The following is a 16,820-nucleotide window of genomic DNA, read 5'->3' as shown; positions in this document are numbered from 1 at the left end:
AACAGTGTCCCTTCATGTTTATAAATTTCAATATTTTGGAGGAAACAACAGTCATTCTCTAGTTCTCTTATGTACTTTGAAAAAGTGCCATTTGTTCTGTAGAAGTGGAATGTCTGTTTTCCCTTTTTTTTCTGACTTAAGTTATACATATTGAGAATCCCTCCCTACCAAACAAATCTCTCTCTCTCTCTCTCTCTCTCTCTCTCTCTCTCTCTCTCTCTCTCTCTCTCTCTCTCTCCTATTTAAAATACACATAGTGCTAAAGAAACCGAAAGCAGTGATGGGGCTGAAGCTACAGCATGCCTGGTTCTGGCACAGACGCCTGCAGAGATGTCCACAAGAGGCCACAGAGACCTACAGGAAGGCTACCATAGCTTGGATTCTACCTGAAATAAGTAGCAGGGATGGGATTCTCCCTCCTTGTAAAAGGAGGCTGAAAAATGTAGTTGAGTGAGCAAAGAAATCAGATACAGCGGGGCAGTCAGGAACCACCTCTTGATCCCCACGTGGTTTTTTGGAACACATCTCTGAGAGCCAGTGTGTCTCAGTGGGAGCTAATGGGATGCTAATCAAACAACAGAAGACTGAGTCTAGACTGGGGACCCTATGAGTTCAGGTGGAAGTCACTGCAAAGCTGTTAAGGATGAAAGAACCAAGAGGAGAGAACAAAACCAAGGAAAATAAAGCCAAACAAACAAACAAACACTTCCCACTCCAGATGAGAGTACAATCTAAAATTTCAGGACATACAAGAAAAAGACATCCTAAGAAAAGCCACTAACCAACTGAGAGATAAATGTACTCTATCTGAGATGAAAATAAGTAAAACAACCTGAAAATGACATTACCACAAATACAACTGAGATCATCAGAGAGATAAAGGAAACCCCAAACCTATAATAACAGAATGAGAAATGCTGAAACAAAAACAGTCAGAAATAAACACAATATTGGATATGAAACAAATGAGTTAGAAATCCTGAAGATGAAAAAAAATGTAATTATGAAAACTAAAAGAATCACTGAATGAAAACAAAGGGGAAATTATAACAAAAGAGAAAATTAGTCTGAGGGATTCACAGAGTACAGCACGAAGAGCTAAAGGAAAGAGAAATATGAAGGCATTCGGAGACCTGAGTGACAGACTGAGGGGCTCCAACACTGCCTGGAGCTCCAGGAGAAGGGAAGGCACCGCAGAAAGTCAATATTCTAAGACATAAGGGCTAACATGTTCCATGCTTGATGACATAAACCCTCAGATAAAAGGGCACAGCAAGAACTAAACAGGCAAATATTCTCATTTGAGATAATTGGGAAAATATAAAAATAGATTTGAACGTAGTGCCTTCCAAACAGTTTCTCTTTTTGCCGTCGGTCCCTGCCTCTCCCCTCTGGAGTCAGTGTGATGCCAGATGCACAACTTGGATCTGACTTTCGCTCACTTCACATTATGTTGTGAGGATTCTCTGTGTCTTTGAATATTCCTCAAAAAAACACTGTTTTGATATGAATATTTCATGATGTGCTTGCCCTTAATATATTAAAACATTTCCCTATTTTCTGAAAATATTTAGGTGGTTTTTGATCCACACTATTGGACAGAGAATGGTAATGAACATTATATTCATAAACATGTCACTCATCTCTCTCTCTTTCTCTCCCTCCCTCCCTCTCTCTCTCTCATATTATTTTCTCCTCGAACCCTCTAGTCCAGCGGTTCTCAACCTGTGGGTCGCAACCCCTTTGGGGGTTGAATGACCCTTTCACAGGGGTCGCCTAAGACCATCGGAAAACACATATATAATTACATATTGTTTTGTGATTAATCACTATGCTTTAATTATGTTCAATTTGTAACAATGAAATTGGGGGTCACCACAACATGAGGAACTGTATTAAAGGGCCGTGGCATTAGGAAGGTTGAGAACCACTGCTCTAGTCTAAGACAACTCCTCTGTAGAGACCCAAGGCAAATATTTCTGTCCTGCCCCGTTAGCCAGGCCTCCTCTGCCGGCACCATAGTTCCAGACCTTCTTACTCTGGGGTCCTGGCTACTTCACATCACAGCATCACCTTCATAAATGGATAAGTTCATTTTGCAATGAGGGGCTCCTAGATATTTTACAAGAACCTAATCTAGTTACTCCTAGATTTAATGGAAAAGGTGAACTTTGGGTGCCTTTCACACTGAGAGTTCCAGAATTCTGAAAGCCTGGACAATGTTACCAGGCCCAGATTGCAGTGATGACATTTACTCAACCTCTGAAAAGAATAACTTAATATAGACGTGAAAATATTTGGAAAGTGGCTGAGTTAACACTGTCATAAGAACTTTGTAATTTCCTAAATTTCAGTATGTGACATTTACCATCTAAATGCATCATCATCAAACTTTTTTTAAAAAGAGCTATTTTAAGCTCTTAAATGCTCAACGGGATTCCTACAAAATGCAACTATAAATGACTCTATTACGCAAAGGAAATTTCTGTTTTTGTTTCTTTGTTTAGTTTTTTAGAGGATGGGGAATGTCTTTGTTTTCCCCGTAAGATCTTTAAAAATATTTTTACTGAGATAGAGGCTTTCCTTTGATGCCATACCAAGTCCCATGACATTTCAAATCAAGTCACCTAATATGTAAATGCTAAGATGAGGAACATAAGAGAAGTTTCCCGCATGTTTTCAGCCCTACAAAGTGGTTCATGGTCTGGATAAGGAAAGGGTACCATCACAAGTCAAACAACGAAGGAATGATTCAAACATCGCAGAATGAACAGTGCAGCCATGAGACAGCCGACCAACACAAAGGAACTAAAAAAGCATTGTGTGGTATGCGATTGTGCTCATCTTGGCTGGAGGATGTACACCCTCTGCCCGTCTTAGACAATAAAACTCAACAATGGCCCTCAAATCTCACTCCTTCACTTATCCTGTCCTGATCTGGAGTGTGGGAATGTGTTTCCTTCTCTAAAAAAGGCATCCCCAGCACCCACTGTCCCCATGACTTCCTCACACTCCCTTGATGCAGCTCTTATTCCCTGACTGGCTGTTAGTAAGGTTCTGGAGACTCGGCGCCAGGTTTGTATATATATTTGACTGCCCTTGAAGCCTGGTGCCGGTATGTCATATTCGATACTTACACACACACTCGAAGAATGTTTAAATAAACTGAAAGAAAGAAAACCTTTGGAAGGTGAAACGTAACTTGAAACTAGAAGATAGATGGAGTACATTTCAATCACGCTAGAATAAAAAAGAATCCCTGTTCACTAAGTGGCCAGGATCCCTGAAAGGAATAAACAGACGAGAGCTAGCAGCCTAATCAGCATAGCGATTCAGACCTGCAGTCAAGGCCTCTACCTCTTCTGCCAGGTGACAAGTAGTAGGGCAAGTTCCCTTACCTCTCTGTGGCCTAGAGTCCTTATCGGCAAAGCAGGGGCAATAATCACCGTGGTGCTGATACCAAGATGGTTTTGAGGATTTAATTTGTTAATGTCTAGAAAGTACTCAAGTGTTTGCCATGCTTGCTAATCATCATTTGAACAGTCTCACTTCCACCTAACTCTCTGACCCTGCCTTATGCCCCACCCCCTTGTCCCCACTCCTCCAGCCATGTGGTCCTTTCTGTTACACCCTGGCTGTTGCTCTGCCAGGTGTGCTCGCCCCCAGCTATCTGCACGGTAGCTCCTCTAAAGAATCCTTCCCTGACCAGTGTCCAAGTGGTCCCCTCCCACAGGCCCTCTCTGTCCCAGTTCACTTCTATATTTTTTCATAGTACTGGCTGTGTAAAAGCATCTTATTTATTGATTTACTTGTTAATTGGCTGCTTCTTCCTACCAGAATATAAGCAGCATGAGGACAGACACTTTGCCTGTCACCGTCATACATGGGAGCACTGATTTACAAAAAATGCTCAATAATATTTTTGGAATAAACAAATAGATTATGCTGTGTCTAGGTTCATAATCATCCACACTATCAACCAAGGGAAGTAGTGGGAATCAATATAGATGATAATTGTGGAAAGAGAAAGCAAAATCCCAATTACTAGTAAGTCCTGTTTTTATTTCTCTGTAAAATATGAAAGTATGAAGACTTAACATTAAGAAAGTAACACTAAATGCTAGATCAAAACAGACGACACTTAAAGTTATACCCAAATAAAATATTCCACAAGGATGAGGTATGTTATACACTTTGTAGACAAAATCAAGTGATTCTATGAAAAGTAACCTCACAGGGTCAGCTGATCGTAAATTTCTAACTGGTCAGGTTGTGGTGGGTAGTCACACCCAGGCATCTAACTTCTTTAGTAAAGGGTTTATGTTTGCCTTAAGCAAGCCTTGTCATTATTTCTGTACATCTAGGTTAACACACCTTTGAGTTGCCTCTTTTCAGACCCCTCCTTCTAATTTGTAAGCCACCCTTTCAGACCCCTTGTTCTAAGACATTACCACCCTCAAGAGAGCATATAATCTTAACCAATCTATAATCCAACACCTGCCTTGCTCTCTCCCACCTTCAAGCAATCTTCTTTAAGTTTCCTCCTTAATTTCAAGTGCATAAAAGAAACTGCAAACTTTTATTCTCCAGGAGCATTTGAGATCGTGCTCCCAAACATATGTCACCAGTTTAGCTCAAATAAACTCGTATAAAAATTTTCTACAGCAAGTATGTCAAACTCGCGGCCCACGGGCCGCATGTCTTGTTTATTTGGCCCGTGTTAGCCTTTGAGTTTGACCTGCTTGCTCTACATGTTTGGATGTTCTTATGTTGACAGCTTAAATTCACCACCACAAGGCAGGATGAAAAATGGTACAGTCTTTTCTGCAGGGATAGAAATTGAGTCGATACTGAAGCAAGTTTACTTGTAAATCTTCAGTTAACTTCAGTACACAGAAAAAGGGAAGTGAATACTTCACCAGGTGGCCTGGTCTTGCTGGGTGTTTGCATGTCTTGAGTTCTGAGGTGGAAGTTACACTAACAAAAAGGTTCCTCGTTTTGTTCAATCATAGAAAACTTCACCCTCACACAAGGTCTCTGAACCAGCACTTCCAATCGCTATAGCTTCCTGTGGCTTAATAAATGCAGAATTCCTGTGGTCTATCTTTAGTTTCAGTGCTCAAAGGTGATACCAAATGAGGCCTAGGATGAGATGAGGAGGGCCAGAAGCCAGGAGCTTTCAACTCCACTGACAGTCTAAGTTTAACCATTACCACCTATTATTATAGGTAACTTGCATCCTAACTAAGAGCAAAGGAATGCACAAAAATGCCTTTCAAAGTAAAGGGTATTTGGATTGGGACAGATATACCCTGTAAAGATTACAAACTATTTAAGGACTCAGAATTATCACCAGACTAGTGACTCTGTGCATGGATTAGTGCACATTGAAAGGAAATTAATTAGAAGGTGGCCAGAGGGGCAGGACTGGGCAAGACGGGCCGGACACATCCTGGAGCCAACCTCCCACGGTCTCTCCCCAGCATCTGTGGAGTGAGTGGGGTCTCTGTGGTAGGTGGGGTCCCTCGACCTGGCCTGTGGGGATTGGGCCGAAACCGGCTCTCTGACATCCCCCGAGGGGTCCCCGAGTGCAAGAGGGCACTCTGCAAAGTTGCTATCATACAGGGTGTGGAACGCAAATGCAAGTGTGCAGTAAACCAGATTTGGGGTCAACAGTGCCCCAGCAACAACATAACCCATGGCCGAAGGTGGAATCACGTAACCCCACAAGGAATTGGACTCTCTCCTCTCTGGTTTTGGGATGCGTCACCCGAGAACCGCTGCTGCCAAGTCACTGCAGCTCGGCAGCTCCTGGATTGAACGTCTGCCCTCTGGTGGTCAGTGTGCATCATAGCGACCAGTTGGATGGTCAGACACAGCATATTAGCCTTTTATATATATATAGATTATAGTGAGGAAATAGAAAAGGTAAAGAAATATTTAAATAACCATTATTTCCCTGTGAGGTTGCTCCAACTTCATAGGTGTTTGATTCTAGGATAGGAAAACAGTGTGGACCTGTTCCAAATAAGATAGTAATTACAGAGCAAAAATGGCAAAGGTCTCGGATGTACTGGAAGGCTTAATCTCAGATAAATGTGAACTCAGATAAATGAACCTGTTTTTTTTATTAAAAGGAAAAAAAAAATCAGATCTAAGGGTCTCTGAAATTCCTTTCTGTCCCAATGCTAAATTCTGCCTTTTATTACATTAAGATAAATGTTTATCTGTCCTATTTCAAATATAACCTTCCCCAGTTACTAAAATGAATATGATTTGGTGAAGCTGACTCTATTGTAATCATTTGAAACAACCATGTGACTCAGTATTTATTAGTTTTTAAAGCTCTTTGTATAGAAAGTAAAAAAAAAATAAGTGAGCCAATTATTAATTGGGCACTCTTTACGTGCCAAGAGTGGTGTTATCTCATTTGATTTTAAAACGCAATGCCCTGGCCAGGTGGCTCCCTTGGTTGGAGAGTTGTCCTCTACACCAAAAGGTTGCAGGTTTGAGTCCCAGTTAGGGCACATACCTAGGTTTTGGGTTCAATCCCTGTTTGGGGCACATACGAAAGGCAACCGATCAATGTTTCTCTTCACATTGATGTTTCTCTCTCTCTTCTCCTCTTTCCTTTCCTCTCTCTCTAAAATCAATAAACATATCCTCAGGTGAAGATAAAAACAAAACACCCAACCCTCTATGAAATGTATAGCTCCATTTTACAGATGAGGAAACTGGGGTTCACAGAAGATAAGTTTAAAAGTCATGACATTGTTTGGGCCCTCAAAATGCATGAAGTAGAACTCTTTGACAGTAACTCTTAAGTGTCTTATCCATACCAGTTTTCAAACATCTGGTAGTAGGAACCTCTGTGGTTTGTGTTCTAGCAGTGTGGCTGTCATTCAAAAGCCTAGGAAGCCATTGTGATGTTCAATAACATGGACTTGGCACTGTTGAAATTGACATTTATCTCCATTGCCACCAATCAAAACTCCACTTCCCTCCAGCAGTGGCTGCAACTTGAAAACTCCTTCTTAGGTTCTGCTTCTTTCCTGTGATGGTGACTCAGGTCATTGAACAGATAAATCATTGGATGAGGAAGGGAAGCAAGTCCCAAACGGAATGCATGGGGTCGAGGTCAGGAGCTGCATATGGCTCTAGTTTGCAACTAAGATTCTAATGCATTTCAATTCGATTTTCAATGGCTTTCTATTCTACATCTACCTTCTGAATCAAAAATGTCCTTTGCCAAGTAACAATTTTACTTTACCTTCAGTTCCTCCTGCAACAACGGAAATAGTATTTTTTAATAAAATATAGTGAAATCTCAGGGCAACCAAGCACTTTGGAACAACTATAGAAGCTCATATATCTAGGACATTGACAGAAACCATACTATGAATTATTTTTTAAATCTAGTTACCTAACCATTAATTAGAGTTTCGTGAAATGGTCCCTAACTATTGCTTTTTCTATTAAGGCTCAGTCAGCAGCCTGAAGAATAGAACTATAGATGCCTCTTTAAAAAATATATAAATAAATTTAGACTAGAGCAAAGAAGAGGAAAAGAATGAGACCAGCTAAGTAAATAAACATGGCCAAAAACAGTCACTAATACCCTAAAGATAGAATATAATATAAAAATATAAAATAAGAGTATTTCTCTCATGTCTAAGTATTAAAAATAAAGCATTACTGAGGAGAGCAAACAGGATCAAGTTTAGCAAACAAGCTTTCCAATGTCAGGAGTTAAGCATCAAATTGAATAGGGAATTTCAGTTTCTAGCCAAGAAAAGCAGTGACTGGGTTACCCTCACACCTTAAGTGACTAGAAAATAAACAAAATATGTGAACCCATGGTTCTCAGACATTGCACAACAGATAGCACAGGACAGCGATCCCTGAGAGAAGGGAAATGAATGAGGTGGGCTTGTACATGCATCAGTTTATTGGCTGGAAGGTAATTTCCAGATCAAAGCTCGGGGAAGTAGAACCCAAAGGGAGCCCAGAAGTCTTGCTGAGTTGAGGGGACAGAGATCAGACCTCGGGGAGGCCAAGGCACCTAGAATATCTGGGACACCACACTACAGACAGATCTCCAGAGATCTGAGGAAGGGGCTTTGGCTACCTCCTGACCTACCTGTTGTGAAAAGAGACTGCCCACACCCAGGGAAAGCACTATAAGCAAAGAGTAGCCTGGATGGAGAAATAACATCGGTCTGTGCTTCAGACCCACCTGCTGAACTGACATGGGACCATTCCCCAGTTATAACTGGAGACCCCACTACTTAATACAGTCACACATGACTCAGGACTCACATCATGTCCAGCATGTACCCTGAGTCCAGGCACAAGTGTCTGTGTCACCTCATAGGGTATCTTCTCATTTATACATTCTGGGAGACTTCACCATTACCAGGGGAGGGGAGGGAATCAGCTCTTGTATCACATTTTTGGGCCAAACATGGGCACACTCGGGCTCCTAGGACCAAGTGTACACTTTACTTGATGCATATGGCACGGAGCTAAAGAAAAGAAGCTTTACCGCCGTAAAACTCCGGCAGTAGCTATAACTGTTGTTAGCTTTCCAAAGGAGAGAACCATTTGCCCTTCTCATAGCCTCAGCTCTTGGCTATGCCTGGAAGGCCTTGAATCATTTCTGATCTTGGCTTTGTATGGTCCCATAGCAACCACCACAAACCCTGGTTAAATATCTGTCTGGCTTCACATTGTCTTCTGGAAGGAAAATTCCCTGAGCCCAAACTTACCCAATCAATACTTTTAAACACATCTAGCACCGAGCAGGACAAAGAAATAGAATAACTTTACTATATTCCACCTGTCTCATTGTTCCTCAAATTGAATTTTTTTAGTTTCAAAGATTGTGGACATGGAAGATAAAAAACTGGACTTAACCCACTGGCACAGACCTTTTTGTCTCTCTGTCAAAATGTAAGCCCTGCCTTCGTTTCATCCTAGCCAATATCTACACCCTCATCTCTTTTGTCAGCCAATCCCTCTTCTTCCTCATACTTTCCCATTTTATTCTCTTTGTTTCTCACATTCCTTTTCTCTCCTCATTCCCACTCAACTCTAGACTCACACTGATACACTCACCAAATGTGCTCATAAAAAATGATCATTCCACGCATACTGGTGAGGAGCATGGGGTCTAGGACCCATTAACATGGATTTAAATTCTGGATCTGCCACTAACTGGCTGTGTGACCTTTTGTAAGTTTGTTAACTTCTCTGTATCTCAGTTACTTGTAAATGCTGAACATTAATAGTATGTGCCTTGTAGAGTTGCTATGAGGATTAATGAGGTGCTTGGCACAGTGCCTGGCACATGATGGGCTCTCGGTAAACGTGAGCCATTGTTATTGTTAACAATGTCTCCTTTTATTTGGGGTTTTTGCTTAGTGAGCTACAAAGTCATTGATGAAAAGGAATTCTGGTGCTTTAGTTTTTTTCTGGAGAGGAAAAAAGAAACAGGGTAGATTTCAGGCTCATGAATTAAAAGGGAAGAAACCCACCATGGAGGGGAAAAAAGCATTGAGACCTAACGCTCTGTTTCTTCTTTTGCACTTTTGTTCTCCTCTCCTCAGAAACTCATAGAGGGAAAGCTTTAGCATCTTCAGGTCCTCAGGCTCAGAATATGGCCTCACTTCTGGCTGAGCAATACTGTGTTCAGAATCACTGCTGACCAAAATCCAGTAGATCCTTCTAAGCCATGTCATAATGTAGCAAAGCATCAGAAGCAGAAAAAAAATCATGCAACTTATTTTTTAACAAGTTGTGGAAACTGTGAAAAGGCTTGTTGCACAGAGGGAGAAATAGCCTTTACTCACCTGCAGGAGTCCACTTGGCTGATTAAGGCTTGTCCCTTTTGCAAAGCATCAGCAGTGCAGCCTTTAATTTCTCCGTGTAATTCCTCATGCCTCGCTGCCAAGACAGGCAGACTTAAACCCTCTGACTTAAGGAGCTTAAGGTAAGCTTCGACTCTTCCAAGTACATCAAACGCCTGCCAAAGAAAGCAAACTTTCATTTTCTGCTTTTCTAGTTTAAAATCTACATTGATGTGTACATGAAATACCAGCGAGTAAGCCAGTCTGTTTAATTTATTATTTTAATCAAAACCCAAAACAACAAGTTTAGTCTTGGAAAAGAGCTGTATAGTTTTAAGGCTCCATTTAGAGAAACTGATCACAGCTTAGTTCAGCATACATAAGTGTCAACACCTTAAAATCACCAAAATAGTTTACATTGAGAACGTACCTAGACAACAGTTATAACTGTGTAGAATTTAGAAGGCCAGGTTTACTATTTGCACATTCTGAACTGCATACAAATAATGGATGAAATGTTTTTAAAATATTATGCAGACTTTCATAACCTGAATATCTCTGTAATATTCTTAAAAGAAAATGTCCCAATAAATTGCACTTTCAAACTGAAACACTGCAGGGAAATAGCCAAAAACTTACTAATGTGCTTTTGCCCTTGGCTATCCAAGTAGAAGACCTTCTGCCTACTCCATCCATAGACATTCATCTCTCTACAGAGAAGATTAGAATTTGGATCTGAAGCAGTACAAAGATTAAAAGCAAGGTAATATTTAGCTTCCAGCATACAAATAGATTATGCAGAAAAAAACACATATTTTTTGCAAACTAAGATATTGTCTTGAGAGAAGATTTTTGAATTCTTTGATTTTCTTCCTTTATTAGCAGATCAACAAACAAGCATGGGGGATTTGGTTTATAGAATTAACATAGAGTAATGTTTTGGGGCATTATGAAAGAGGAGTATATGATAACAAGAAATAAAAGAGGACTGTGGTAACATGAGAGAAAGAGAGCAGAGTACAGTGGTCTTCATGGGTCTCTTCATAGCCCATCTCTGAACTTGAGCCTGGCGAGCAGGATGAGTTAGGTAAGGTGAAGAAAAGCTGAATAGCAAGGGAGCTCTTGCCATGTTGCCCTCTGACACTACTGGAGGAAGCAGCCGTTCAGGATGCTTCATACCAGTCTGGAGAACCTACCCCAGTAAGCTTGACAGTGCCACTGACGGCTGGGGCCCTGAAGTCCACCCTCCCTGACTGCTGAGCTGGAAGCCAGTGAGCTCAGCTGGAGCCTACCAGGTGGAGTAGGAGGACCCCACAGGAGCAATGAGAGCAGATGGCCTTGTGAGTCTAGCACCACGGAGAGCTGAGAGAGACCAGGGGAGCCGGCTGGGCTGATGGGGAGGGACACAGTTTAAGCCAAATATAAGAGATACAGCTGTGGAGCTGTGTGAGCGCACCCATGCCTGCCCTGGCCACCACCTTAGGAGTGAGTTTTAATGGCAGAACTGGAACTGGAAAAAATTGAATTTATAAATGAAATCTCTCAAGTACTGTCATATTACATATATGTTGATATTCTGTTCTCTCACCAATGTGCTCCTGTCTCATGAATCTGCTCTTTCTGCTTATTACTTAGAATGCTTAAAAATGAAATAATTTCTGCCAGCCAGTGTTTCTCAGTGGTTAAGCACCAACCCATGAACAGGAGGTCAGGGTTCGTCCTGGTCAGAGCACATGCCCTGGTTGCAGGCTCAAGCTCCAGCAGGGGGCATGCAGGAGGCAGCCAATCAATGATTCTCTCTCATCACTGATGTTTTTCTCTCTCCCTCTCTCTGAAATCAATAGAAATATATTTTTAAAACAAAAAAAAATCATTCCCATTTATTTAATAGCTGATAGCAAGTAATGATAATAATAATTACAGTTTAATGCGAATTATGTGCTCCTCTTATACTGTTTGTTTCACAATTATTTTCCATCACTTGACAAATATTTTTGAAAGTCTGCTGAGTTTCAAGCACATTGTCCTTCACAGCCAGGGAGGGAGCTAGACATTCTCCCCATTATACGACTGGGGAAACTCAGTCCAGAGAGGTTAAATAAATCGCACAAAGTGACACCTCTACTAAGTGGCAGATTGCTATTTGCACTCAATTTGTCTGGCCCCGAGGGCCAGCTCTAAAACCAAGGGCAATGGCAGCATGTGGCAAAGACTTACTATGGGAGGCCAAGAAAGAAGGGACATCTCCAAGAAGCCTGTTAATCTTAGGTTTAAAAGGTAGGATTTTAAAACTTACTTCTTATAAATAAATGTCTACCTTTCCTTCTTACCTGTGAGGAAAGATACAGAGAAAGGTTGAGTGATGTCTCTTAGCTATATAGGACTTTATCTAAAAGAGAAATTGCTTTACTAAAGCAACTTTGAACCTGAAGAACTCTTCCTCAACTAATCCATTTTCCCCCTGCAGGTGGCAACAGAGCCAAGATGCTATTAGAAAAGATGATGTGAATTACTCTCTTGGTCATTCCCTAACACATGGAAATACCACCTGGCAAAAACCACTTTCTGGAATTTTGTTTTATATTTTAAATTCTTACTGCTTAGTATGAATAAAGCAGAGTCTCTTGTTAATCAAGGGTTAGTTTTAAAGTTAATGCTTAAAGCAAAAATCTGTTGGATTCACAATGACCATGAATTCCCTTAAATCACACTTAAAGTTGAGTATATGTAAACTAGTGCTCACAGTAATATATAGTCACATTTAGGACTGAGGGCCACTGAGCTACACAAAAGGAAGAAATCAAGGGAGAGTCTGTTGTATGCAATTGTCACAGCATTCCCTTTTGTCTTCCTTAAGATAATTCTCAACTTCCTAGGGTGAATGAAAAAGAACAGAGAATCCCAAAGTGTTTTTCCTTGCCTGCAAGTTTAACTCCACTCCGTTTTAATATTAAGCTGTTATGAAAGCAATTAGGGTGTGATGGCGCATGTGTAGTAAGTACTCAGGAAATAGTTGCTGGCTATTACTCTAAATCTTGAGTGATGGCTCACATCTTTCAAAAACCACCGAGAAGTGCATGGCCACCCACCTGGGTCTCTCCTCTGTGGCCCATTGAACAGCTGCTACTCTCACGTCAGTGGGTTAGGCATTGGCCTCACCTTCACAGGAGTTAGATTCTGAAGCCATGTGCACATTAAATGTATGTGTCCTGTGACCCCATTGTATTTCTGAATACTATCCTGAAAGTACTACTTCCTAATAGCATGGAAAGAACTGGAATGGCTGCACATTCACTGGAAGGAGAAGGTACTGTATCAAATGCCAAGACAGTCCATAACTTAGAAAGAAAATAGCCAAATTTCCTTCCAGAGTTTTTCTCTCTGAAAGACCAAGTGTCAAAAGCATTTACTTATGAATTGCTCTATATATCACACTTACTGGAATGATGGCAGTAGAAAGGAGGTGAGACTATCAGTTTACACGTATACATTAAAAAATAATGTATTTTTCATCATCATATACTGTGTTTTTGTCGCTTGAGTGAATTTTATTATTTCTTCAAGGTTCTTCACATACATACACCTTAAGAGATATCAAGTAGGCGTAACATGTTCTCAAAAAATTAAGGTTGGCACGCAGAAGAATTTTGAATCAGAGATTTTGCTGGTTTTGGCACACACTCACAAAAAGGTTGCCCACCCTTGGGCTAGATTCTACAAGAGAGCTGATTCCTTATCCTTAATCCTCACCTAAACCTAATGGGAATAATCCATGAACACGGAATTAAACTTCTTCATTTTAAGAGGAGGCCTCCTTCAAGAAGGTTATACTCTCTGTGATTGTCACATGCAGAGCTTGCTTCTCATATTCCCATGTAGAATTTGATGAGGAATCCATGTTCCAATTCCAGAAATGATCTAAGTATCATTGCTCTCACTTAATCTGCTCCCAAAATAGAACTCAGTGCTTTTCTGTCCACCATACCCATAAGGAACCTGATACACTGGATCCAGCCTGCAAAGAATCTCTTTGTTGCACACACAGAACAGCTTCGTTCTGGTAAGAACACTGTGACCCCCCACATAAACTCCTTTGCCATTAATGTTTCACCTTTAGTTTTTCTCTTCACATCCCCCTCTTTCTTCAAACCTTGTATGTGCTGGTCAAATAAAGGTTTTATGACTGGTTTAGAAAAGAAAGGATACGCGCACAAGTATAACATTTCCTCTCTCTCTAGGGCCTACCTCTTCTTGACTATTTTGTATGGCACCAGTCAGTTCTTAGGCAGATAAGAAGGAGATGAACAAGCTCTTTTGGCACTGGTTTAGAAAAAAAAACTAAGAAGTTGATTGGTTTCTGTTCCTTAAGATGCTAATAAAGATCTTTCTTTTTTCCCTTGTTAATATCCAAAGCAGGCTGCCCCAAATAAAATAGAGATGGTACCACGACATGGCACATTTGTGTGTGTTTTTAAATATCTATGAGATTAGTAAATTAAGCAAGTCATTTAGCATATTTCTTACACCATGCTGTTTCACAAAGGTGTTTAATAAGTAATACTGTTTGCTTCTTGACTAATTTGAAGAGAATAAATATAGAAACATATACACACCAAAAACAAACAAACATTGCTGAACCTTGAAAATTTCTTTCCATGAGTCCAAAGGCCAGAAAATGAGTTTGGTTGGAACCTTTATAATTACTAAGGATACAAATTCAACTCAGCTTTTAATTAGAGCACGGGTTCGGTTTTTATAAAGACAAAAAGGCTCAGTGTTTCTCCTCAAGATCACCTGGGGTAACTGCTCATGCCTCCCACCATGGCAAGCGGATTCCTATTTCAGGCCTGTCCAAATCCACCCAAGCTTTTCAATGCCATGATGGTCAAGGGCAAAGGGGGATATGATTTTCAGCTCCCCATTTTTCCTGCCCCTTACTGGTGCTCCGGCTCCTTCCTTGCCTCCCCAAGGTTGATGCTGCTGGGCCCAAGAATCCCTTCTGTGTTCTCAGTGTAACAAGGTGGATTATAAATGCTAATGGCAGGTGTCCAAATTAAGAGTACCTAAACAGCTTTTAGCCTCACAATCTGAAAAGCTGAAAAAACATTGGAAGAGAGAGTCTGGGATTGAAAGTAGCATGTACCTGAAGCATTTTATCAATAAGGAGTGTAGGAAGTTTATGTACGAACCATCCCTTACTTTCTCTGAGATAAATCCCTCTTAGAAATGGATAAATTCAACCCATAAGTAGAACTTTAGCTGGCCAGTCCCTATTTATAATTTTTTAATTCTTTTATCTAAAATGACCTAAATGGTTTTAGGATGAATTTGGGAATATTAACACGGGAAAATGTCCATTCACAATATGCAAAGCATTTTTTTTTCATTTATTCAGCAAATATGTATTGAAATCTATGGGGCATATACTCTTCTGTGTGCTGGGGAAATGAAAATGAACAAGAGCATTTAAGTCATATTAGAGGAGCTAGTGCAGTATTAAATGAAAACATAATGACAAAATAATGTCTACCCCTTAGTGAGGGCTTAGCTGTTCTATGCACTAGTCCTGTATTAATTCATTCAGAAGACACAATGACTCTGTGAGGTACATATAATTATTATTTCTATTTTACAGATGAAGAAGCCAGATGCACAGGGAAGTTAAATAACTGCCTGAGGCCAGAGAGCTAATCAATGTCTGAGACCAGATTTATACCCAGGCAGCCTGGCTCCACACTCCACTCTGTTATTTCAGAAAAGTGTCACACTAGCAAACATTTCTTGCGTTTTCACTTACTACTCCACGATTCCATTTATTTATACTTCCGTGCTACCCTGAAAAGACTCTGTACATGTATCACCAATTATAAGAACTTTTATTTCTGAATGGTATTCCCTGAAGGAGATAAGGATTGTTAGACCTATTTTAGAAAAGAGGAAATTCAAGCTCAACATGTAAATTGATTTGTCACATAGTCATGCATTCAACAAATCTTTGAACACTAGGTGGCCTACAGAAGTGATTAAGACATAATCTCTTTGTAAAGAGCACAGAGAAATACTGAGGGAATCGTAAGAAATAAGCAATTAATGCTGCATGGAGATTCTCAGAGGAAGCCATTTGTGTGATGACGAGTCTCCTTGAAATCTGAGTTCCTCATGTTCTGATTAAGCTCCCCCCTTTCAAAGTGCTCTCATCCCAATTTCCTTGGATCGATATAATCTCTTATGATCAATGTAAGGTACTTGGCCTTGACACTCCATAGTTGCTAATACTTCACTGTTTTAATCATTCAAATAATTATTGAGCATCACTACCTGTAAGGCACTGCTCTAGGTCTTCTGGTGAAAATGAAGTGAAATGGACATGTTTCTTACCCTTGAGGAATTTTACTTTAGCAGAGGAAAATAAATCTACCTAAAATACCTTCCATACAAGGGAGAAAATTGCCATGGGAGGGAAACTAATTAATACACTCAAGACTTAGAAGTGAATTGATAACTTTATTGTGAAAGATACTCATGAATGAGTGATAATAAAATCGAGTGTCTTGCCCCCCAGTGTGGCTCTGTTGGTTGGAGCATCATCCTCTACACCAGTGGTTCTCAACCTTGGCTGCACATTAGAATCACCTGGGAATCTTTTTAAAATCCTGATTTCTGGGCCTCATTCTCCAGAAATTCTGTTTCTTTGTTATGGGGTGGGGCCACAACATTAGTAACAAAGAAACAGAATTTCCGGAGAATGAGGCCCAGAAATCAGGATTTAAAAAATACCCGGGGGATTCTAATGTGCAGCGGGGGGGAGAACCCTTGGTCAAACCCCAAAAGGGGCTGGCTTTTATCTTCGGGGGTGGAAAAAAAACTGATGTTTGGGACGTACACACCGCAGTCGAGAGATAGGGGGGAGGAGCCTCTCGCTTTTCCGTTTAAAAAAGGAATTCCCTCTCCATCGCCCTCCTGCGCGGGCAA

General features: G+C 40.6%; 1 protein-coding gene across 2 annotated transcripts in view; it reads right to left on the bottom strand.

Moving 5' to 3' along the window:
• CCDC141 (coiled-coil domain containing 141) overlaps positions 1-16,820 on the bottom strand; it is a 164,205-nt gene that overhangs the window by 49,654 nt on the left and 97,731 nt on the right. For both annotated transcript variants that reach the window (XM_023744442.1, XM_006083054.3), the window contains one exon: positions 9,852-10,024. In XM_023744442.1, coding sequence (XP_023600210.1) covers positions 9,852-10,024 — 173 coding nt within the window. The remainder of the gene's footprint in view (positions 1-9,851; positions 10,025-16,820) is intronic.

Source organism: Myotis lucifugus, unplaced genomic scaffold (genome assembly GCF_000147115.1).
Source record: "Myotis lucifugus unplaced genomic scaffold, Myoluc2.0 scaffold_5, whole genome shotgun sequence".
NCBI classification, from domain to species: domain Eukaryota; kingdom Metazoa; phylum Chordata; class Mammalia; order Chiroptera; family Vespertilionidae; genus Myotis; species Myotis lucifugus.
Note: the sequence above shows the minus strand (reverse complement) of the source record. Positions and strands in the feature narration are given on the sequence as shown.